This window comes from Liolophura sinensis, chromosome 13 (genome assembly GCF_032854445.1).
Source record: "Liolophura sinensis isolate JHLJ2023 chromosome 13, CUHK_Ljap_v2, whole genome shotgun sequence".
NCBI classification, from domain to species: domain Eukaryota; kingdom Metazoa; phylum Mollusca; class Polyplacophora; order Chitonida; family Chitonidae; genus Liolophura; species Liolophura sinensis.
The window spans coordinates 12,860,272-12,887,274 of record NC_088307.1 but is presented as its reverse complement, the minus strand read 5'-3'; the positions used below and the strand labels follow the sequence as shown (position 1 = coordinate 12,887,274).

General features: G+C 38.1%; 1 protein-coding gene across 1 annotated transcript; it reads right to left on the bottom strand.

The window, feature by feature from the left end:
- Positions 1-129: 129 nt before the first annotated feature.
- LOC135480149 (eEF1A lysine and N-terminal methyltransferase-like) lies at positions 130-27,003 on the bottom strand. The gene is given in 15 exon segments (XM_064759914.1): positions 130-7,049; positions 7,529-7,657; positions 9,734-9,869; positions 10,722-10,798; positions 12,165-12,293; positions 13,742-13,922; positions 15,368-15,442; positions 15,444-15,555; positions 16,914-17,048; positions 18,897-19,015; positions 20,168-20,291; positions 20,942-21,150; positions 22,481-22,709; positions 24,648-24,750; positions 26,922-27,003. Coding segments are annotated over 14 exon segments (2,040 nt in total). The 5' UTR covers positions 24,740-24,750; positions 26,922-27,003; the 3' UTR covers positions 130-6,756.

Sequence of the window (27,003 nt, the reverse complement as noted above, 5' to 3'; positions counted from 1 at the left end):
AGTTTGCGATCCACTTTATAAATTTCAGGAACTTTTTGAATAGTTACAAGTTTACAGAAAAAGCTGGTATTTTGTGAAAGCTAATCACTAGTATTTGGGCCATTCTAAAGTAATAGTAATAGTAAAAGTGCAACTGGATTTGCGTTGATCCATGTTTTGCCAAAAATCTCCAGTACACAGGGAATGCTGATGCCCAACACAAATCAGTCCCAAACTGGATAAAAGTCGTGTCATCATTCTCTGCTGTGATGTGGCAATATCCGAGTACATGTCAATCCTATCACAGCACTAGAACGTCTCACCTTGGGACCACTTCGCCAGAGTTCCTCCCAAAGGGTCCCACAATGCAAAGTCTCATACCATACAGTCTTGTACAACAATGTGTGTTTCTACAATTGCATAACATTATTTTCTCACAAAGCAGCTAGGTTCCTGACAATCAATATTCTGTGAAGTTAACATTTTCTAATACAACTTTTACATGCCAACCACTTCACACCCACATTTGCCGCATCATTACTTTACGTTACATTGTTTTTAACACAGCTATTTCACCAATGAAGTGGCAATGGACTGAGCGAGCTGATTAAATTGCCTAAAACCAAACTATTAAAGGATGCATGATATCTTTTATCATTCTAATCACTACTCTATGGGTGTAAAGAAAAAGCAGTTACACAATAGCTTGCCATAATGTACGCTTATGCTAGTTTTATTTTCCCCTCAGAGTCGCAGCCAGTTCACTGGCTCTCTAACATGATTTAAGCTAGCAAAACGTTAATTAGTGGTGTTGAGTGTGGGCAATTTATACCACTCAGCCAGTTGTGGGAAACGTCCCAGAACAATGGTAGAGGCGGCTACCAGGGCTAAAAGATTTAATGGCCGATTGGTAACGTTTGGACAATAGTTAACCATGCCAACAAGATAAATCTTCCTCGTCACAGTTCCGGTCTAATTCTTTGGCCCAAAGAAGTGTAGCCCTAATCTAGTTACTATGCCCTAGCTACACTGCCTCATCATGCCACATTAAAGTACAATGCACTCGCTTCACGAAAGGCTACACACATGTAGAGTCTCGACAGTCAGAACTTTCAGCCTCGTTTATTTTATGCATGCTTAACCCTTTATTTCATTACTGTTTAACGCCATAGCTTGACGAAATTTCACCTGCTTACATCATAAGAAAAGCTTTTTAATCACACGTTAATTCACAAATATACCATTGCTTACTAGTCTATGTATACCTATACTGAGTCTGCCTAACAGCCACACACACCCCAGCTTGAATTATCACAGTGCTTAATATACATGTATATATACAAAGAGATATTAAAGGCAAGTAGCGCAATGCGATGCAACACCCAGTGTTATTCACTTAACATGAATGAGTAGTTGAAACATTCGTGATCCTACACTATGGGGAGGCTACATGTTACCCTGGACATAACAACCAACAAACTAAATCAGAATGCAAGAACAAAACATTCCGTTATAATTGCCTTTAGCAGACTTCTGTACACACATTTACTTTCTTGGTACTAAGAATTGAAGAACATTAGTCTGACAGAGGTGTTGGACATACATGTGTTATTAACCAAGTTAATCAGCCGGTTGATTCTTCAAAATCTTGAAACCAAAATGACTTTCGGCGACCAGGAATCAACGACTGTCATGTCACCCATATTTCAGAATTAAATATTTCACTGTATGAGGTGGATACAAAGTTGATAATAATACTTCAGCTCTATTCCAAGTTTATCTCTATCCACCAATGACCAGAAGTTACCATGGTAACAAAGTGCTTGGGAACAGGTTCAATTTGCATATTCAAGACTACATAAGAGAAATATTAGACAATCAATACATAGTTGTATGTATGATGTATCAGAAGACTTGAGAATGTTTTAATGACCGAGACCATTTTCCTTTGCAGATGTCACATAATGACTGCAACATTCCATCTGGTGTCACGCCGTTACAAGAACATTCATGTCTGATGTCACACTGTTACAAGGGCATTTGTCTGATTTCACACTGTTACAAGAACATTTAGGTCTGATGTGACACCATTACGAGAACATTTATGTCTGATGTGACACCATTACAAAAACATTTATGTCTGATGTGACACCATTACAAGAACATTTATGTCTGAGGTGACACCATTACAAGAACATTTATGTCTGATGTGACACCATTACAAGAACATTTGTCTGATGTCACATTTTACAGGTACACTTCCACCTCACTTCACACAAAACTTTGGCATTGATTTCCTCTCTGACATCACATATTTTACCAAAAGAATTTTAAGTAAGAAAACAAGCTTATATAATATGCAATTTTATGATTTTCGATTTGATCAATAAAATGCTAAAATAAATAAATTTTGTTGTAAGATTGTAAAGAAAAATGTTATGGAATGTTAAATCATGAGTTAAAAAAGCAAATGATGTTTAGAAGGAAGCCAAAACGTTAATTTTTTTCCACAAAAACAGCACCATTAATGCAAGCTAATTTTAAAAAAAATTTGAAGTCTTTGCTTGTGTACAGCATCTAACACTTTAATTAAACAAAGCAAATTTAATTAATCGTAAAGACTGTCAAAAATTTACAAAGTTATGCCCAAAATAACTGCATCAAGCCCGAGCAACTATACTAAACATTACACATATAACACATGAGGGCACCTGCAAAAATCAACCTACGTGTAACTGATGTACTTCATGGCAGCTGGCTATAATGAGCCTGTCAAGGGACTTAACCCATGTTTATTGAGCAACACTTTATTTAAACTGATACCATGAGTAAATTGTGCAGTATTTCCGATCCATAAATGACACAATTGCTTCAGTGGTATATATAGACTGGCCTTTAAAACCACATTTTACTAAGTGTTCTACTGCAGGCTTATATCTATAGTCTGTCAATTTTTTGTTTTTGATTTATGATTACCTGAAAGTTCCTTAAGGATTTGGAAACAAAAGCAGCTGCTGTATTTATACAAGATTTCATGTGTGTGTAGAAATACTGTTACAACCCATTCTTAACACATCTCATAAGCAAAACAAATGTGACTGAAATGAGATAGACAAGAATTCAGTTAAAAAACCATACAAACCATCATATTTGAAAATATGCAAATAGATGTGTTTAACATGCATACAATTAACCTTATGCCATATCAAAAAAAACCCAAAAAAAAAACCCCACCTTTTCTAAGGCTATAAATGTATTTCAAGAGCCAACTCAGTCGACTTCAAAACATCAGACGCTAAGAAGGATATACCGGTATGTGTTGTTACTAAGTGGTTATAATACACAGGCAATACATGTGGTTAAAATTATAATCATATCTATACATGAACAACCTTACATAAAATCACATTCTATAAATAAGAGGCACTGAAAAAAAATTTCACATTCACAGGTATATTTGATGGTTTATACCATGTACACTGGGGTACATTTAGAGAGATGCTCCAAGGTCAGAAGACTTTTTTTTTAGTCTAAAATTGTCTCGTTAAATTATAATCACGAGGATTATGAAGAGGGAATCCAAGTCTCCCATACCTCCATTGATCTGGGGGCCTTCAGGCGATAATAAATGGCTGACAGCAAACTTTTCATGTTGCCTTACAAGAAGTTCTTTGGAGAAACCTGCCTTTGACCGAGATGGCATACAAATTAATTTGTATTAAGTTTAATCACTCTACGGGTGTAAATGTGAGGGTGCATCAAACATGGGAAAATATGTCAGTGGACCCCAGTGGTTTACTGACCTGACCATCCACATACCTCCACTCATGAAATCCACCGTCATATGTTAAAACGAAATCCATGTATTCTTGAGTTAAACACCAATCAATCAATCCTCTCACCATAATGTTGGTAATCATATAAGTGAAATGTTCTTGAGTATGGCATAAAATTAAATCAATCAATCAACCAACCAATCAAATTTTGACTGATTTCTTCTTTTGATTGTTGTTTAATGCCATAGTCAAGAATTCTTCACTTATATGAAGGCAGCGAGTAAAATTGACAGTGGAGGGAACGCAAATGTCTTCTGTAAGCCACAGAGTTTCATGTATGTGTTCAATGGCAAATTTTTCTATCTGTCACACCAGTCATATTGGGGGAATCAAGGCAAGTGTTCTGTGAACTTCATGTCAGACTGCATGATCACTGATAAGATATTACTGCAACCCTTGTGTCCAATACACAACCAGACCACTGTATAGGAAGCAGGAGAATTTGGACATTTTACACTCTTCTCTTATTTGCATACTTTATACTCATTTAACATAAACATCTTAACAGTACTGAAGTACAGTATGTCATAAATGTCCAGCCATTGTTCATTTTTGGCTACAGCTTTCATTTACTAATATAAAATTGCTATCTGAAATTGAGGTCAGATCTTGACATCGCTACTGACTAAAACTGACTTCTTGTCGTTGATTACTACAGATTTAAAATATAACCCATTGCCAGCGTACATGATGGTTGTCCAATCAAATTCTTGCTTCCATTTTTTTGGACAGTGAAGTGATGATTCTGATTGGTGCAGAGTTTTGGTCTCTGTATTCCAAGACAGTTCAACAGAATGGCTGAGGAGGTGATACTTCAGATCTATTACACAACATATCAGTACAGGTAGCAACTTCATGTACAAGGCCTGAGATTGTGAAGCTTGAATGAAGTGCAACATTCATAGTATTCATATAATATCGTTCACTTACTACATGTGCTTGTCCTTCACTTAACACTTGTTGTTCACTTACTACTTGTCTTTCCTTTACTACACTTACTACTTGTCCTTCACTTACTACTTGTCCTTCACTTACTACTTGGCCTTTAGTTACTACACTTACTACTTGTCTTTCACTGACTACTTGTCCTTCACTTTCACTTACTACCTGTCCTTCACTTACTACTTGTACAAAATGAAAATACTGTGATTTTCAAATTAAAGGACTTTATATGTACTAAAAGTACAAGAAATCTGCATAAATGACATTAAAACAAAATCCTCAAGATTTTATTTCTAAAATACAAACCAAACCTTAACAACATGTTAATCTCAAGGTTAAAAAGTAGCCAAAGGTAAAATAACTAAAATATTTTTTCGTAAACGTGCAATGACTGTTCTTTGGATGATCAGAAGTTCACAACAACAGTGGCATGAAAAGGGCTGAAGCACTTGAAGCTGACAATGACGATTTAGTATACAGAGAATGGCCAATCCAATTAGATCAGACAGGAATGCAAACCTCCACACTTGTAATTGATCTAGTATACAACAGACACCCAGCCTTTACAGTGCCCATCCATGACCTGAACATTTGTAAGCTTCATGTAAGGCAATGAAATCAGTTACACCCTTTCTGTTCAAGGTCAGTCAAAAGGGAGAAAAAAAAAGAAAAAAAAAGGTGGTTGGAGGTTATTTGGAAAGAGGGAAGCTGGCCTTCCGTAGGAAAAGTCCACTGTTCATTCTTGCCTTTACCCTAAAGTTTTGTGGCTTGTTATACATCACTCGTGCAATACAAAGAGAACAGTTATCTATCTGGAGTGAATGGGTAAAGGCACCTTCACAGCTTCAGCCACCTAATCTGATAGCAAGGTGTTTGATTGGATAAAATTCTCAAGATGCCTACCTCAACTCACATCAGCCATTTGTGCCATACTGTAGTATTGTTCTTCTTGTTATCCAGAGAAATCTCATGAAAATAATGAAGTATGGTACTTTTTAGAAAGCTTGAGTATCCTGCTTTCGAATGAAATATGTTTTTGTCCTTTAACCAAAGTTGATGTTTTTCTGCCTAAGAGTTCAACAACGCTGTCCATTATATTTAGTTTGGGTCGGGATTTTAAAACTATCTCTGAATGGATTAAAATAATACATGATGTTTATTCTGGGCTATCCAAATAAGCTTACACGTTGAATCTGTCTCAAAGTTTGGTCTTGAACTACCTTATACCATTTTAACTGAGGTCCCACCTTGCCACAGCACACTCATAAAAATGTATCTTTTGAATGGGAGAGTGACCTCAAGGGAGGTAATTCAGCATTGCCTTGTTTATAGGTATGCTATCACATGCCCACACTCCTCAGACAACATCTAAAGTGGGTCTCACACGAAGCGAGTTTTGGCTAGCAAGCCACAACAAGCTTTTTTGTAAACATAATGCGACATATATACTTGTTTAGTGTGAAGACAATGCTCACAGTTAGTCTCAGCCTGTATCAGACAGTCATTTCCATTCTCCAGTAGGCGCAAATGTTTTGGGTAGGGACAAAAAGTCTGCCATCAGTGGTAGTACTCGTAGTGGTAAAAGACTTGCACTGACTCGATCCACTAGATCGACAGTCGATGCACTCACTGTTTACGTGAATGTAATCTAGACTCTGGGGAGGGTTTATATTTAGATTCAGAGTAGGTAGTCAGAGCTCAAAAGTAGGCAGCTGAATTGAAAGCAATTACGTTACAGTTACTATAGGCTTAAATGGTGAGAATACCAAAGTAGGCAGCTACAGGGACAGCAGTAGGCAGCTATTTGCAGCCTGCTACTTGCACTTATTGAAGACCCTGGGTGTGCAAGGAAGGAAGGTAGTCTCCTGGAAGGGGTGTCACAATCCCACGCCTGCTCAAAAAACAAAAACAACTGCCTGCCAATACCTTAGATCACTCTTACAGTGTAATGGTTTACAGACAATCTGATCTGAATGACAAGTAGCCTGGACGGTTGTCATTAGAGAGCTTTCAAGCCTTCCATGGCTTCCAAAAGATCTGGCAGTTCATCATTAATTGCTGCTTTGTTGATGAGTTTATTGAGAGTCCTAAGATCGTTGGACAGTTCCGTTGGTAAAGTCTCATCAGCGAGGTCTGGCAGGTCTGGGCGTTCACAGGGAAGGCAGTAGAGAATGTCGTTAACCTCACCTGAGACGCTAACACAGTACAGCTTGGGAAACACAGCCTGGATGTCACTTATCACCTGAGTCTTTAAGGACTCGTCTCTGCAAGCCAGATTCAGCACAAAAACACCTGTAACAGGTAAGATTTGAATGTAACACCTGCAGAAGGAAAAACACTGGGAGGCAACAGGCCAAACACACCTGTAACAGGTAATATTTGAATGTAACACCTGCAGAGGGAAAAGCACTGGGACGCAACAGGCCAAGCACACTTGTAACAGGTAAGATCTCAATGTAACACCTGCAGAGGGAAAAACACTGGGAGGCAACGGGGCCAAGCACACCTGTAACAGGTAAGATTTGAATGTAACACCTGTGGAAGGAAAAACAATGGGACGCAACAGGCCAAACACACATGTAACAGGTAAGATTTGAATGTAACACCTGCAGAAGGAACAAACAGTTCAGCATGCATGTACTCACCTTCAGGATGCATGTACTCACCTTCAGGACGCATGTACTCACCTTCAGCATGCATGTACTCACCTTCAGCATGCATGTACTCACCTTCCGCATGCATGTACTCACCTTAAGGATGCATGTACTCACCTTCAGGATGAAGCAGCTGCTTTATTGTCTTCAGAAACTCTGGCTGAACAAACACCAAAGGGGGACTACTCATTCCCATTGTCTTGTCCTTGCTGTCAATATCCAGCATCACCACCAGATGTTGCTCTCCTATAATGTAAACAAATGCATGTAGGTGCAGTAATGCTTATACTAAGACAGTGAATAAACGAATGAGTGCTTGGGGTTTAACCCTTAATTTTTCAGTCATATGACGACGAGGAGTCATTAGGTGTGTGTACATATACTGCGTCTTCTTGTGGTGGGGCAAGTCCATGCAGTGCACCACATGACACCCTACCCAGTCACATTACACTGACACTGGGCCACACAGTCCTGTTTCCTTGTTCTAACCTTTCAGTTCTGAGTGCCAAGTGAGGCAGCTGCAAGTAACAATTTTAAAACCTTGGGTTTGATCCCGGGTCTCTTGACTTTGAGGAGGATGCTCTAACCAGTAGGCCAGCAAGGTGGTCTACTGAGGAAATGACAGAATGTGTCACCCTTGGAGTCCATATAGATATACATGGGTTGTAAATGAGGTACCGGGGGCCTCTGTGGCTCAGTTGGTTAGCGCGCTAGCACAGTGTAATAACCCAGGGGTCTCACACCAATGCAGTCGCTGTGAGTTCAAGTCCAGCTCATGCTGGCTTCCTCTCCGGTCGTAAGTGGGAGGCTGCTGGGTCCGCCAGCAGCCTGCGGATGGTCGTGGGTTTAACCCCGGGCTCTGCCCGGTTTCCTCCCACCATAATGCTGGCCGTCGTCATATAAGTGAAATATTCTTGAGTACGGCGTAAAACACCAATCAAATAAATGAATAAATAAATCAGGTACCAGCAGATTTTCATCACAACAGGTGGTGCTGCGGTGCTGAAAGACATCCACATCATATCTACACTCAACAAAAATATAAATGCAAATATAAATCAATATAATATATATTGTATTAAATAATGTGTTCACTCGACAAGCAGGGTAAGTATTCATTATCAATTGTGGCTTCAATTTCCACCAGATTTTCACATTTTTAGGACAAAGTCCAGGAGCTACTGCAGTGTGAAAACACACTGGTTGGTAATCATAGTTCACAGCTCTCATGTACTGAGTGCGTCTACCATCAGCATCACGAACAGCGTTGAGTATATTTTGTTGTCTGATACTGAACATGTCCTATGCTGCAGTTTCATCACCCTGTATAACATATATGCTCTATTTACCATGATGTTGCACTGTTAACGCTACAATACAACGTTTAGCATCACTTAATTAAGTAATATGTCCCACTCAATCATTCTACCAGACTGACTGTCAGATTTACAATGTAAACGAGTAATTGCTAAACGAAGTAATCTGGGGAGGCACAGATGAAGAATCATAACCTTTGACCCTTGCTGTTCAACTCTGCTTTACCTGACAACAACACAAGTAAGGAGTAAATGTACCAGCTCAATTCCTCCACACCAACATACATGTACCCTAAGCACTGCATCACTCAAATGCCATGTCAAAACATCAGACATGCCAATCTAGGCGAGTTACTGTGTATTGACACCTACTGTCCAGCACCCTTTGACTGACCAGCTGAGTTTAAACACAAGCATACATTTCAGTGCTGCATCACTTAAATGCCATACACGAGACATGACAACCCACCTCAGATACAGTGTACTGATACCTGTCTTTCACAGCTCCCCTTTCATGTACATACAGGTTATTTATTTATTCATTTCATTGGTGTTTTACGCCATACTCAAGAATATTTCACTTATACGACGGCGGCCATCATTATGGTGGGAAGAAACCCGACAAAGCCCGGGGGAAACCTGCAACCATCCGCAGGTTAATGACAGACCTTCCCACTTACGGCTGGAGAGGAAGCCAACATGACCTGGACTTGAACTCACAGCGGCTGCACTTGTGAGAAACTCTGGGGTCATTACGCTGTGCTAGCGGGCTAACCAACTGAGCCATGAAGGCCCCTGTACATACAGGTACATGTACACTTAAAGTGACTATAATGCACCTACATGTACTAAGATTACTGATCTCCATGTGTTAGTTCTAACTCAGTTAAAGTGTGATCTCCATGTGTTAGTCCTAACTTGGCTAAAGTGTGAGAACAGTGCTTTCAAACGACATCAGATCCCTTCAAATGCAATACACATCAATCAAATGTATTCCATCTCTCACCTCCATCTGCCATCTGCTTGATCACATCTTCTGCATCACCGATGGCAACCTTGAGGCGATCGCTTTCTTGGAATCCAAACCAGTCGGTTGCCACCGTAAGCATAACCGGGTCAATTTCTACAGCTGTCAGAGATACCTAAAACAATAACCAGTCTGAATTTAGGGAGATTGCCAGTTTGATTGGGACTTTACTCACCTACACAATGGTTGTGATGTTTATTTATTTGATTTGAGTTTTATGCCATACTCAAGAATACTTCACTTATACAACAGCGGTCAGCATTATGGTGGGAGGAAACCAGACAGAGCCCGCGAAAACCCAAAGACCATCCACAGGTTCCTGGCAGACCTTTCCAGCTATAACCCGGGAAGACGCCGGCATGAGCTGGATTTGAACTCATAGCGCTGTCATGTTTGAATGGGTAAAGAAACTTTACAAAGAACAAGTAATCTACGACCCCTGAGAATGGCACAAAAAAAACCCATACCAGTATCAGATTTATTTTGAAGTATTGTCACATTAAACAATATGTTTGATGTAGAGGATCAAAATGTGTAGAACATGTGCACTTTATTCGTCTTGCAGCCGAGACATCCTATACAGAGGCATGTTCACTGACTGACTACAAGGGGTCTTGCTGCCTCACTGTGATCATCTAGCCCTTCACCAATGAGGTCGCATGTTCAAATCCAGCTCTGGCTTGTTCGACTGCAGCTTTAAGTCAGGTGGTTTGTCAGGTACCTGATGAGGGATGATGGTTTACTCAGAGCACTCCAGTTTCCTCCACTCTTAAACCTGACCCCCTCACACGAGTGAAAAATGGTGGTAAACACATCATATCAATCAATGCAATAAATCAGTAAATAACTAAATAAATAGCTAAACTAAATCAATCAATATATAGCATCAATCGATTAACAATCAATATATACCATCAATCGATTAATCAATAAATAACTAACTAAAACAATAAATAGTTAGAATTACCTTAGTGAAGTGGTCGTGTATAAACTTCGGGAGCCCACCACCACCCAGACCCAACACTAAAGCTGAGAAGCCCACTTCTAAAAAGGTAGACAAAAATTCAAGGAATAAAGATTTTCTTGTCAGCTCTTTAAATATTTTCAAAAATGCAGAGAAACTACGCAGTACAAGCAGAAGGATGAATGCTTGGGGTTTTATGCTGTACTTAACAATTTTTAGGTCATTTGGTGCCTGTACATATTATACTGTGTCTGTACATATTATACTCTGGCTGTCCATATTATACTGTGGCTGTCCATATTATACTGTGGCTGTCCATAATATACTGTGGCTGTACATATTATACTGTGGCTGTCCATATTATACTGTGGCTGTCCATATTATACTGTGGCTGTCCATAATATACTGTGGCTGTACATACTATTCTGTGGCTGTCCATATTATACTGTGGCTGTCCATATTATACTATAGCTGTACATAATATAATGTGGCTGTACATATTATAATGTGTCTGTACATATTATACTGTGTCTGTACAAATTATAGTGTGGCTGTCCATATTGTACTGTGGCAGTGACGATAAAGTGCTGTCACAAGGCAAAGGGAAGCTCCTTGCAGATGGCTTAAAAATAATCTGCTAAAACACTAAGTTTCTGTACATTTTTTCTGGAGAAAAAATGAAAAAATGTACCGTAATACTTCAACCATTTCACATGTTTGCAAGGTGTTTATTCAAGCATACTATAAAGCATTTTTCTGTGTTGACTAATAAAATCATAATTTTTGGGAAGCCCTGAAACTGGTCAATCCATCCAATGTAGTTTTGTCTCCAAAATCAAATTAAAAATGTGCATAAACTGCACTGAAATTGCTCTAAAGAAATGGTTGAAGAATTAGGGTAATTAAGAGTGAAAATTTAATTTATTTAAAGAATCAAGTTTGTGAAAAAAAAAAGACCTGCCACCATGATGTTTGATGAATTAACAGCTACAATTATGCAATTAATAAGAATTTCAAGCTCTTTAACCACCTCTGCAAACAATATTTTGAAACATTCGGAGAGAACTATGGAGTGTAGAGAAATGATTTGTAAAGATTTATGAAGCTTGTATCTTTAATGACACAAACAAATCGTTTTTATTTTAATTTCCATAATAAATGTATTCAAAAGTTCTACTGCAAAAAAGTGCTTTTGTTGTTGAAACAGTTGAAGATTTATAGTACCATCATAGATTCCACTAATCAGATTGCTAGAGAGCAGTAACACAGCTGGCTGTAGTAAACTGGCTAGGATTTAAACAGTTCTATTTCTGTGAAATGATCTGGTAAAATTTTTTTTATGGCCCTTAGCCGGCCAACAGACAATGTTAACTTTGACGAAGTTTTGAAAAAAAAAAACAGACCCCAGGTACACTGTAAACACTCTCAATCAATCGGTCAACTCACCTAAGAAATTTTGTATCTCCTCCACCAATGCCAAGCCAGCCACCATGGCTGTGTGATTCTGACAGGCTAGGTAGCTACTGTCAATGCTCACTAGATTTGTCTTCTTGCCACCTTTTTTCTTCACTGTATCTGAAAAACATAAATCACACACTGGAAGCTTAGACAAAATTCAATGGACGATTTCCTTTTTATTTTTTTTGGGTGAATGTATAATCAGAGAGACAAAAAAATGGCTAAGTGTATCTGACACTATCAGAATTCTCACACTTTGGTCCCAATTCATATTTTTGTTTTCCTGGGCACAATGAATCTTTTCTCAATGATTGAGCAGGGTATATAAAAAATAAAACTGGTGACTAAATCTTACAAAAATGTGGACTGTCCCAGCAATTTTTCCTCTAAAAGAGATATTTACTAGATCAAAAACCTTGAAAAACTGGAAAATCATAAAAACGGACAAAATAGCTTCCAATTTTATTTTTGTTCCATTTTGGTAGATGATCGAATTTATGAGAAATGGGGACTGTCCCAGCAATTTGTTCGCTTAAGAGTTGTTTATTTGGTTGGAAACATTGAAAATGAAACTCATGAAAACAAACAGAATAGTTTTAAGTTTTATTTTTATTCCATTTTGGTTGATGATCGAATTTATGAGAAATGTGGACTGTCCCAGCAATTTGTTTGCTTAAGAGTTGTTTATTTGGTTGGAAACATTGAAAATGAAACTCATGAAAACAAACAGAATAGTTTTAAGTTTTATTTTTATTCCATTTTGGTTGATGATCGAATTTATGAGAAATGTGGACTGTCCCAGCAATTTGTTCGCTTAAGAGTTGTTTATTTGGTTGGAAACATTGAAAATGAAACTCATGAAAACAAACAGAATAGTTTTAAGTTTTATTTTTATTCCATTTGGTTGATGATCGAATTTATGAGAAATGTGGACTGTCCCAGCAATTTGTTCGCTTAAGAGTTGTTTATTTGGTTGGAAACATTGAAAATGAAACTCATGAAAACAAACAGAATAGTTTTAAGTTTTATTTTTATTCCATTTTGGTTGATGATCGAATTTATGAGAAATGTGGACTGTCCCAGCAATTTGTTCGCTTAAGAGTTGTTTATTTGGTTGGAAACATTGAAAACGAAACTCATGAAAACAAACAGAATAGTTTTAAGTTTTATTTTTATTCCATTTTGGTTGATGATCGAATTTATGAGAAATGTGGACTGTCCCAGCAATTTGTTCGCTTAAGAGTTGTTTATTTGGTTGGAAACATTGAAAATGAAACTCATGAAAACAAACAGAATAATTTTATTTTTATTCCAGACGTGGATTTTTTTTTTAGTGTCGGCTTTCCCATAAAGCACAAAATAAAAAAAGTCTGACTTTAAAAATATAGGAAATATATATCAAATAAATATCTGACATATATCTTGAACATTAAACAATAGCTCTTTTCTAGTGCAATAAATTCTCAAATTTTATATGAGAAAGCTGGCTAAGATTTTCTCTTTTCTTTACTAATACTGTTAACGATTGTACGATGTTTGCGGAAGAAAAAAATTCTCAGTCACACCTTTCAAAAGCCTAACTTCTGATTGGATGGCATTTTGGTTGCTAAGGAATATGAGGCGTCTGAAGAGACTTCCTGCGTCTCCTTCCACATCCTCCACGACGAACTCGCCGCTGTGTGGACTTTGACCTTGATGCTGAATTGTCCGCAGACCTATGTCTTCTCCCATAGACAAGAATGGAACCTGCAAAACGAAAAAAGATTGATGAAATAACAGCAGTTTGATTTTTATTTCCTGACTTGCGAGAATATTGACTGAAGAACATGATTATAAAAACAAAGATTTGGTAGCAAGACTACCAAACAGCTTGCCTCTTTATTTATTTATTTATTTATCTGATTTGTGTTTTACCCCGTACTGAAGAATATTTCGCGGCCCCCGTGGCTCAGTTGGTTAGCGCGCTAGCACAGCGTGATGACCCAGTAGCCTCTCACCAATGCGGTCGCTGTGAGTTCAAGTCCAGCTCATGCTGGCTTCCTCTCCGATCATACGTGGGAAGGTCCGCCAGCAACCTGTGGATGGTTGTGGGTTTCCCCTGGGCTCTGCCCGGTTTCCACCCACTATAATGCTGGTTGCCGTTGTATAAGTGAAATATTCTTGAGTACGGCATAAAACACCGATCAAATAAATAAATAAATCAAGAATATTTCTTTCAATAGCTTTATTACATTAATCCTGATACACAAAACACTAAGTCCTGAATTTTGTAATTTACAGTACTTAATATGCACACAGCAAATCAGTGATAGAACATCCCCGCTTGTGTTACTGTGCTCTACATGTGTGCAAAACCAGAGCTCAATACAAGCAGTACTTTTTAAGATACCATCCTAACATTTTGTTCAACATCTCTTTCCCTGTTATTGGATGCCTAAAAGCTTAGGGTATGACATGAGGCTACGCCTGCACTTAAAAAAAAAAACAATGATGGCAACACATTTCGGTGCTGCATCACTTAAATGCCATACACAAGACATGATACGAGAAAGTTGTCACAACAGTCACAACAATGATTTTCAGTCTTTGTTGTGATATAGACTAATATGGATTCATCCTTGAAAATGATTTAAATAAAACTGAAAGCTGAATCATGTAGGGCCTAGAGTCATTTGTTGGGGAGTAATATGGCTACCCTCAATTGGATGGTTTAAGGAGCGGCTGAACGGATTCACTGAAATGCAGGATTAATCCTTGAGTGAAGGATCATTTAACTGGATTCATTGATGAGCATGGATTAAAAATATTGAAGTACTGCTCTGGCAAATATTACATATGTGTATTTGCAGAATTGTATTTTTTGATCAGATTGACTTATTTAAGAGATAACCAGATCCATTGGAGTGTTTGATTATAAATTGACAATTATTTACATTTTTTTTTTACATGAGAGATTTCTTAAAATGGGAGACGTCCAAGAATAATTTCGTTTCATAAATCTTAAATTTCAAACTGTGTTTTGATTCCGATTCTTGGCCAAAGTCCATCACATTAATTTAAATACACAAAACTTGAGTGTGTAAGTTTTTTTTTTTTTTGTTTTTTTTCAGATAAGAAATAGTACACTAAAACTGAGAAAAAGGTAAGAAATTTCAAAACCATTTTTCAGGTCATGACCAAAGTCCACCCACCTGTATCCCCCTGGGTAATGACGGGGGTGACAGCTCCATGACTTTTGTCGATAACTCAGCTTTAATCTTCTCTAGGACTTTCATATTTCTGCATTCTGTGGAGCGTGACAATGACTAGTCTTTCAAACCCTGCACTGCGACACAACTGACTCCTTCCCGTAGTACTGGAGAACAGCCATTCCGTTTCCCTGATACAGGTTCAAGAACAACAGCAAGCAATTATAGATGGGTATAAAATTCATTCCATTTATTCATTTGTATATTTGACGAGAGGATTTATCTTGGAAATTCTGCAACTTCTGCTTGCGGCTGGTGCATGACACATGCAGCAAAAAAAAGTGATACTTCTTGAGATTTTTACCCAAAATGAAATAAAATCTGGTCGATCATTGCTAATTTCTGTTTAATAACTCAAGATGTTTTTTTTTTTTTGCTTCAAACACGGCATTAAAGTAAGAAAAAACCCATAAAAATGAAGAATACACCCCATGAAAGACCATCAAACACTATACTGAAAAAATAATTTGATTTATGATTTTAGAAATTTTTCTATCAAGTAAATGGTTCTACAACATCAGTTTTCTACAGTGGTCTGTTGTGCCCCAAAGAGTATCCACTACCTCATATCTATGTTTTCATTGTCAAATAGTTCCAAGGGTCATTCGGCGATTTGCATTTACATTTTTACCTGTACATGCACTTGGAATGATAAAATCCAGCAGTACATGGCAGTTAAGACTCTGATGTGACATCACTGGTCCTCAATATGGGAAGGAAAGGCCATCACAGAATACAAATTTTCAATGCATTTTGGGAGATAGAAAAAAAATCTAAAAAAATATGTCAAACTATTTTTATGGACAGTGTTTATGGGTCTTTCCCTGAAATATAGTTCATGTTAAAGTTTTCTTTGCATTTACGAAGTCGAACGGATAAAAGCACATCATCATGGTGACAAAAGAACCTGCATTCCTACCACATGAAATAGTCTAAATTGATTCATTTACATTTTTGATCTGTTTTTGTATAGGACAGTGACCAGGTGTACGGGTATAGGAAATCAGTCCACGGGAAAACCACCACAATTTTTAATCCCAGGTACAACATCCCCATTTACCTTGCTGTACTGACCGAATCTGGATTTGAACCTACAACCTATTAGGCTGAACCCGCATTTCCAAGATTCAAGCGAGAGACCAAGCAGGTTCAGGCAAGATAAGGGCGGGGCTCAAGCAAATTAACATGGCTAAAAGACATGATTTACTGTGGATCATGTGAACGGCAACACCCCTGAACCAACAGCCCAACCATTTGAGACGTGAACTCAGTCTACCAAACGTCTCCACAGTGTCTCATAGAACCAGCATGAACTTGTGAGGACTCCTGAAATGCCAATTTGGGCTTTCAGAGCTGATTGCCTTCAACAACCAACACTTCTGGATAACTTGAACAAGAAGCAGAAAACATTTATCATGATGCATCAGGACACCAACAAGAAACCCAAAAATCAAAACACACAGCAGTTATCTCCCTTACAAGTACTCACCTTCCCTCTGGAACAATAAATATTGCAAATTTATTGGAACATTTGGTTGGGCTGTCAACCACATAGAGCGTGTACCGGGGAGAGTCAGAATTCAGCCCAAACAGTTCTAATGTAATCTGCTCATCTGATATGGATCTGGGTAAAGAGAAAATTTTATACAGAAGTTTTAATAAATGCATTTTTGTCAAACTTCATCAAACCACATGTAAAGGTAAGTTCTCCAAGACTTGAAGAGAATGTGAAATGTTAATCAGAGTTATTTATTTCAAAAAAAGAATTTTTCGCTTATACAGTTGTGGTCAATTTCATGGGTACAGGAAAGCTGGGGTAAACCACCAACCTTTGGCAAGTTAGTGATGAACTAACATCTGTGACATGAGTTGTACACCATATGCATATACATGTACAGAAGGAGGCAGAAAAGTGAAATGTGAGACTGTACAAAATACCCACAAGCACCGTCAACAGCTTATCATTATTCAGGTGCAACAAAAAATAAGAGCTTTAGAAATTTCCTTACCAAGGTCAAGGCATAACCATAGCCTAGTACATGCATGTTTGATAAGCTTTTCTATACTCATTTCAAGATTTTGTACCCCTGAAAAGATGTATAATCGGAGACAAAGCACTAGACCGACACATTAAAAAAACAAACAGAATACATTTATTTTATTTATTTGATTGGTGTTTTACGCCGTACTCAAGAATATTTCACTTAGACGACGGCGGCCAGCATTATGGTGGGAGGAAACCGGGCAGAGCCCGGGGGAAACCCACGACCATCTGCAGGTTGCTGTCAGACCTTCCCACGTACGGCCGGAGAGGAAGCCAGCATGAGCTGGACTTGAACTCGCATCGACCGCATTGGTGAAAGACTCCTGGGTCATTACGCTGTGCTAGCGCGCAAACCGACTGAGCCACGGAGGCCCCCAAACAGAATACATGTTCATACTTTCAGATGCACAGCGTACAATGAAAGGCCACTGAACATCTTCTGATTATGTCATCAGGTTTCAGCACTGAGATCCATTTACTTTCAAAACGACAATCTCAGTATTAAATTCCCTGACTAGTTACCTGTATTTCAACATGATGAATACTTACACCAGATGTCCCATTATGTCCCACTGGGTTTCTAAGGTGCAATCGGGACAGGGTTTGTATACAATACACGTAGATTTACATTTAAAAAGAAAAAAGAAAACCGGTGTGGAACTGTGAAATTTGAGGAGCTGTTAATGTTGTTTTAATACCACATGGGCCAGAACTAAAGATTCACACAATATGCTAAACTTCTGTGATTAAAGGATGATTTAGTTTTGTGATTAAAGGAGGACTTACTTTTGTGAATAAGGAAGGAATTACTTTTGTGAATAAAGAAGGACTTACTTTTGTGAATAAAGGAGGGCTTGCTAATGTGATTAAATGAGGACTTACTTCATGAATAAAGGAGGACTTACTTTGTGAATAAAGGATAACTTGCTTTTGTGAATAAAGGAGGATTTACTTTTGTGAATAAAGGAGGACTTACCTTATGAATAAAGGAGAACTTGCTTTTGTGAATAAAGGAGAACTTACTTTTGTGAATAAAGGAGGATTTACTTTTGTGAATAAAGGAGAACTTAACTTATGAATAAAGGAGAACTTGCTTTTGTGAATAAAGGAGGACTTACTTTTGTGAATAAAGGAGGATTTACTTTTGTGAATAAAGGAGGATTTACCTTATGAATAAAGGAGAACTTGCTTTTGTGAATAAAGGAGAACTTACTTTTGTGAATAAAGGAGGATTTACTTTTGTGAATAAAGGAGAACTTACTTTTGTGAATAAAGGAGGATTTACTTTTGTGAATAAAGGAGAACTTAACTTATGAATAAAGGAGAACTTGCTTTTGTGAATAAAGGAGGACTTACTTTTGTGAATAAAGGAGGACTTACTTTTGTGAATAAAGGAAGACTTACTTTTGTGAATAAAGGAGGACTTACTTTTGTGACAGTTGATGTTTAATGACAGCATAATATTGAGATTCCTTGACCCAGGCTGATAGCTTCTCCACATCGTCAAACCTCTGGATTTTATCATCATCATTTGATACTTCTAATATCTGCGAAGAGAAAAACATCATTACATGTGACAACACAGATAATAATGGCACTACATGTAATTACGCAAATACCATGCATTTTGGGAGATGTATGTGTATTACTGCAAAAATACATTCACTAGACATGTAGCAATCAGCATACATGTAATGGCTACATGTCAAAGTCCACAGAGGGTACATGTATGAAAAAGATCACGATTTTGTTAAACATGAACAAAAATACTCCCAAACTCAAACTTCATGTACATCATACCGGTGAAGCTCCATGTATTACATTTCAATTCAAGTCCATAACAAGGGTTATGAGAAACCCGACAGTTCACCTGTAATGGTTTCCTTCCTCTGGGGCTACATACACATCTGAGAAGTGAATGTAAGCACAGCAAGTCCAAAACATGGTAGTTTTAACCAAAACAGAACAATCAAGTAAAATGTCAACATCTTGAAAGCATGTTTATCAAGACCAAGAAAATTCATGAACATGAAAAAGCTTATTTCATAACAGTGAGCTAACAATGCAAATATCCCACATGATTCAAACTGAGTAATCCCCAAATCCTGTTCATCATTCCCACCAAGTTTCATAAAGATAATGTGAAGACTGTGAGACTAGCAGACCCAAACAAAAAAACTTATTCAAATGACCCAAACAAAACAGCTTACCTGGGCACCAACACCACATTTCCCCCACACTCACAATACCTCACCTTACTTCGTGAATGAATGAATGAATCCTTGAGGCATGGAGATACATGTATCTTTTCTTGTAGTATTTGTTAGAAAATCTGTGTTATGTCAATTTCAATCAACATCACAAGTTATCATCTTACACTTGTCTACTGGACAGTATTTTCCAAAAGGTAATAAAACTAGTCACAACACAAACTTGTACTTACTTGTCTACTGGATGGTATTTTTCAAAAGGTAATAAAACTAGTCACAACACAAACTTGTACTTACTTGTCTACTGGATGGTATTTTTCAAAAGGTAATAAAACTAGTCACAACACAAACTTGTACATACTTGTCTACTGGATGGTATTTTTCAAAACGTAATAAAACTAGTCACAACACAAACTTGTACTCACTTCTCTACTGCATGGTATTTTCCAAAACGTAATAAAACTAGTCACAGCACAAACTTGTACTTACTTGTCTACTGGATGGTATTTTCCTAAACTTTGTGAACACTAATAAAAACACTGGCATGTGGAATTCTTTTTCTTCAGCAGGATTAGTCTGTTCAGAAATCTGATGTATTCTCACTGGCCAGCCTCTGAAACAGATATGTGTTTACTTAAATGATAAACTTATGACAATAAATCTGCTGACCCTGCAAACTTTAATTACTGGCTATTTAAAACCTAACCTTGGAAAGGCTCCTCCACTGATTGTACAGATCTGTCTATTAGGTACACATATCATGTTCATAATTGGAGCCAAAAAAAAAAGCTCAGGGGACATACCACATTGGTAATTTTTCATTTTGTACAAATTCTGCACCTGATAGACAGTGATCCTTCAACCTTTTCAACCAATGAAGTACTTTTTACACTGAGGTTTTAAATGCTGACTGAAATTTTAAATGCTGACAGGGGTTTTAAATGCTGAAAGGCGTTTTAAATGCTGACTGAAGTTTTAAATGCTGACAGGGGTTTTAAATGCTGAGGACTAAGTTAAAAATGGCCGCTTGGAATGAGCCCAAGATATGTATATACTGTAATTCTTCAACCATTTCACATGTTTGTAAAGTGTTTATTCAACCATATTCTGAAGGGATTATTCTGTGTAGACTGATAAAATTTTGTTTCCAAAATCAAATTAGAAATGTGCATAAATTGCACTGAAAGTTGCTCTTTCATATAAGCAAAGGTTGACGATTTGGGGTACATACCATGTAATTAGAATTCAATGAGTACCACTTACATTTCTGGAAAATATTTGAGTACTTTTCTAAGAATATGATCTTGTAGAAGTGACACGCAGACATATCGTCCCCCTTGTCGTAAAACCCTCCCGATTTCTTTAAACATCTGATCAACTTTCGACGAGACTTCCTCACTGTCGTCTGTCATCACAGCATCCAGTGTCCCTTTATCTAACACCGCACTAAACTGTCCATCAGCAAAAGACATCTGCAAAGTAATAAGCAATGAAAACTTTAGCTGGTGTCACACTTTCATCAATTTCGCTCACACTTCTATCAACTGGGCTCACACTTTTATTAATTGCGCTCACACTTTTATCACTTTCTCTCATACTTTTATCAATTTAGCTCACACTTTTATCAATGTACATGTAGCTTAAATCTACATCAGACATATTTGAAGCAGTTGTTTCCTTGTAACAGTAGTTTGACATTTAATTTTAGGTATCAATGATGTAACAAACATTCCCACATATACCCTACCATATTGTTGTATTAGCTCTTTATGTGCAGAGGTACACACTATAGTTGTACATACATGCACCACAAAAACTCATCACCATCACCCAGATTCAGAGAACTGGTCAATACAACTGCCATAGATTTCAAGCATTTCACAGCATTTTATTTGTAAAGAAAAAAAGAAATAAAGGTAAACATATTTCTGTATGTATGTATGTATGCTAAGTGTTTAACGTCATCCCTAGCAATTTTTCAGTCATTTGACGAAGAGGGGTCATTAGTTACGTGTACAAATAATGTGACTTCTTGTGGCAGGGTGAGGCTATGCCTCCAACGCATTGCCATTACTGAAGTATCATGCCGAAGACACCAGACACCCAACCAAGTCACATTTTACTGACAACTGGCCAGCCAGTCATGCTCCTTGCTCTAGCCTCTCAGTGCTGAGTACCACACGAGGCAGCAACAAGTATCATTTTTAAAGTCGTTGGTATGCCCTGACCCCATAGTTTTGTAAGTTTCAATGTCTTTACACAGGTATTCACTTTTTGTTTGTTTTCTTTCATTTCATGGGAGCCGTTTCATCACAAGAGTATGCAATTACTGATAACCACACAGATTCGTGCAGTTGAGGGTCATGAACTGTCCAACAGGTTAGTTTTAGGAGCTAATAAACAACACACTGTAAAGGTAACAAAGTTTTGTTCAACAATGTTCTGTGTTGGCCATAAATAGCAAGTGAATTTTCCAGGAGTTTCCAGGAGAACAACCCACTGAAATTTCTCCAGAGCAGAAATACCCCTACATGTACCTGTATCTTCCTGCAATAACTAGTGTCCTGTCTTTTTCTTTCCGGTCGATGTGAGTTCAAGTCCAGCTCATGCTGGCTTCCTCTCCGGCCGTAAGTGGGAAGGTCTGCCAGCAACCTGCGGATGGTCGATGGCTGTGCCCGGTTTCCACCCACCATAATGCTGGCCGCCGTCGTATAAGTGAAATATTCTTGAGTACGGCGTAATACACCAATCAAAAAAAAAAAATCAAAAAAAAATCTTTTTCTTTCTGCCTGTAGCCTTTACCTGAGACATATCCATTTTCACCCACTTCATATCAGGACGTTTTTCTCTGTTTTTGTCCGTCATCTGTTTGATGACGATATCACTGATATCAATGTTGGTGATGTCGCGGTGTCCTACGTCATACATGTCCCCGCTAAGCTGAGAATTGCCGCAGCCGACCATGAGAATCTTGTCTGAGGGTTTGATGTACTTGTGCAGGACGTCACACAGTTCAGGATACTCCCCATACCTGAAACATTAAAAGTCAGAAATGAAAATAATTTAGTTTATTTATTTATTTATTTGATTGGTGTTCTATGCTATAATCAAGAATATTTCACTTACACAAAAGCTGACAGCATTATAGTGGGAAGAAAGTATGCATCTGGCAAACTTTCTCAGATATGATCAGAGAGGAAGCAAGCATGAGGTGGACTTGAATTCACTGTGATCGCATTGGTGTGAAAATCCTGGCTCTTTGTCCTGCAATAGCACGCTAACCACTAGGCCTGTTCAAAGGATCCTGGGTTATTGTGCTGCAATAGCATGCTAACCTTTAGTCCTGATGAGAGAATCCTGGCTCTTTGTCCTGCAATAGCATGCTAACCCGGTGAGAGGATATAGGGTAATTGTGTTGCAATAGCACATTGACTTCTAGACCTGATGAGAGGATCCTAGGTCATTGTGCTGCAATAGCATGCTAACCTCTAGGCCTGGTGAGAAGATCCTGGGTCATTGTGCTGCAATAGCATGCTAACCTCTAGAGCTAATGAGAGGATCCTGGGTCATGCTGCAATAGCATGCTAACCTCCAGACCTGATGAGAGGATCCTGCGTCATGCTGCAATAGCATGCTAACCTCCAGACCTGATGAGAGGATCCTGGGTCATGGTGCTGCAATAGCATGCTAACCTCTAGGCCTGGTGAGAGGATCCTGGGTCATTGTTCTGCAATAGCATGCTAACCTCTAGGCCTGGTGAGAGGATCCTGGGTCATTGTCCTGCAATAGCATGCTAACCTCTAGGCCTGGAGAGAAGATCTTGGGTCATTGTGTTGCAATAGCACATTTATTTCCCACTCATTCCACTGACATGGACTTGTCCAAAATCATAACAAAACAACCTAGACCGTTACATATTAACAAAAAAAAAAAAAAGATATCAGTTGTTTTCGCAAAGATAATGCACAGCAAACGGGAGTTGTCCACTGTTTCAGCATGACAAACTATGTTATATTTCTTACATAAATTCTGCTGCAGTGTATAATGTACATAGAGGATAAACACTTCAGGCTGTTTGCCATTTTTAAAAAAAATAATGCCATGCTGTTTCCTGGAGCATAGCTTTCACTATGCGCACAGGAAAATGAAATTCTTTTGTAATGGTTAGAGAACCAAAAATCGAAACTTATACATGTATGGCCTAAAATCCAGTTTTAAACAGTCAATTTTTTTTAATGTTAGATTAATCAGATTCAATAAAGGAGTTTTGAGTTTTGAAGTTAGAACATGATGGTGATATTCCTTTTTGCCATGACATAATTGCTTTCTATTTACAGTAAAGGGGAAATCAGTGCAATTTTAACTTGGGCAGAAATGTACAATATTGGAAATTTTCCCCCCAAAATGACTTAAATATATTAAATTACCAACAAAATCCAACACCAAACTACATGTAAATATTTCCAGAGAAGATAGTTATTGATTATGGGCAACATTAATTACTGTATATACCTGCCCTTTGAAATGAACTGATTAGTTATCACCTGTCACAAAATGTCATAGCACAAAAGGGCTGACATCACCATGATCCTCTACCATCAAAACACTTACCTCCCATATTTGGCTGTATGAAGTGCCTGTGGTGGCCTAGGCCCTATTGCTTTGATTAACAATGTTTGTTAATGAACTCCAGAGCTTAATTCCAAAGTCTTAACATCAATTCTCATTGAGTGCCTATGTCAGACTCCAACATCATGCAAGTCAAAGACAACACCACCACCACCAAAAAAAGTCACATGACACTGACACATTCCCAAAAGTTTCAAAGAACCTAGTATCCGTAAGGGTACAAGGAATAATTTGCAAAACCATATTTCTACCATTTGAAAGCACTAGCAGATCATTCACTGATAAAGAAAATGAAATATTACGTAAAACTTAAGAAAGAGCACGAAGACTTGTTTCTTACCACTCAAAAGCCTTACTTCCCCTTTTCTTGAAGAATTTGTCCCAGTATTCTACTGAGCCAAACTCTTTATGACTGCGTGGAAGCAAATCCATTCTTACAGTACCTGAAATATTCAGAGAGAAAAACAGTAATTAGGAGTAAAAATCCCCTTATTATACCATGTATATTCTAATACTCTTTCATCTTCAAGCATGCTGACTTAAATAAACAGCTACATCAGGTCCAAAGCTTGTATTATGAAAGAAAAGTTAAAAAAGAATAATGGAAATCTGGATTTCTTTCACAAATTAGGAACAAGAAATTAATGCCTGTGATGTGCTTGCATATCTTGAAGAACATTTTCCTGCTGTTTCTGACTGTCCCAGCTGCAGACTCAGAGCCACAGATGATGTTATACATGTACTCTCAAATGTTTTACATGTGTTTAGGCCTACAGCAAAATTGCTGATATCAATGCGTCAGCCTCAATCACTGTTACAGCAGGAACATGTTCACATCACATGAGACACATTGTACACAAACTAAAACAAAAAACAGCTTAAAACTGGGGATATCTTTATTTATTTGAGTGGTGTTCTAAGCTGCTTTAAGAATATTTCACTTATACAATGACCGCCAGCAATACGGAGGGAGGAAACTAGGCAGAGCCAGGTGGAAACCCACAAGCATCCACAGGTTGCTGACAAACTTTCCCATGTATGGCTTGAGAGGAAACCAGCCTGAGCTGGGCTTGAACTCACAATGACAACATGCTTTTGAGGACATTACAATTATACCCAAATGCTGTGATCTGTAAAGACCTTTTGAAAAATTTTGCTAAGCCTACATGTATAACATCAACTTCAGGTCATGACCAGTCCTAAATTAATTCCAGTTTAGGTTTGGCTTTTGTTAGAGTTTTGTTAGAGCAAAGAAGGACCCAAAACAACATTTCCATTTACAACCCTGATGCAGTTGTCATGAAGTTGGAGACAAAAATTACCCATCAAATACATCTCCATGGCCTTAAATTTACTGACATTTATATGTTCTTTATCTTTAAGTATAACATCAGTTGCTTATTTCCTAGGTCGCATGGGTCCAAAATTCCTTGGTGGTGCTCCAAGTGATGGACCTGCTGTACTGACAGCCTTGACCACAGGCGCTGGAAACCAGTCTATAAACCTTACATATGCCATATACCAGCCTCCTACATGTATATAAAAGAAGTAAAGGTATGAAACAACTTTCAGCCAACATCACCCAATCTCTCTGAAATTCAAGAAATACAGCCTTTAACCTTCAACTTTTCCGCTAGTTTCCCCATTTGGAGCTATTTTCTTCTCAAATCCCCTTTAGCATTTCCAGATCAGTTATATTTTGTCCTAGTGGCACTTATATGTGTTAACTGAGCTTAACTTAAGACATCTGTGTTGTCCATGCACCATCTTGCTTAGTCTAGAAATTTGTCTCTATTGGGGTTATAGGGATATATATAGTATAGTAAGATGGTGCATTGACACCACTGATGTCTTATGGGCTCAATTAGCACATGAGTGCCACTGGGACAAAATACTGCTTTGGAAATACTAAATGGTGAATTTCAGAAGATAATAGCCACAGGTGGAGAAACAAGTGGAAAAGCTGGGGGTTGATTTAAGGCTTTATTACTTGAATTTTGGAGACAATGGGTGGTGCTGGCCGAAAGTCGTTTCATACCTTTACTTCTTATATATACACGCAGGAGGCCGGTATATGGTATATTTAACACTGTATAAGGTTTGCAGACTGGTTTCGAGCCCCTGTGGCGTCAACAGAGTTGACAAGGGCAGGTACCTGTATCAGGTTTTTAAATGAAGCACGCTCTGATATTGCTTTGGGGCCATCCTTGGCCAAACAAAATTTTGCCAAACCTAACGTCAATCTCAAATTAAGTGTGACTATCTCTACCTACCGTTCCAACGATACAGCATGTCAACCTCAAATAGATGACAAAAGGCACAGACTTTGGCAACAAGAAAATGTGTACTCCTCAAAAGCATTCATGTATGCATAATGCAGGCTGTGTAGATTATTAAAAGAAATGGTGGTAAATATCATTAACAATAACAGCTAGCACTGTGTGAAACCCGAACAACGCTAGTTCACCGTAGGCCTAGTTTTTGTCAGCTAGGGTGACCGCGGGCCGGTCGAAACGAAATCTTCAAAATTTCTGCACTGTACGGAAAAGAAGACATGCACGGAATCGCTGTCACGGACTTGTCAGACAACAGTATTATTTAGTGTTCCACTTACGCAAAGTTTCACCTCCACAGTTAGTCAGACACTCGATACGCTCGTCACAAACATCTGCTTTTCATCTGTCACTGAACACAGG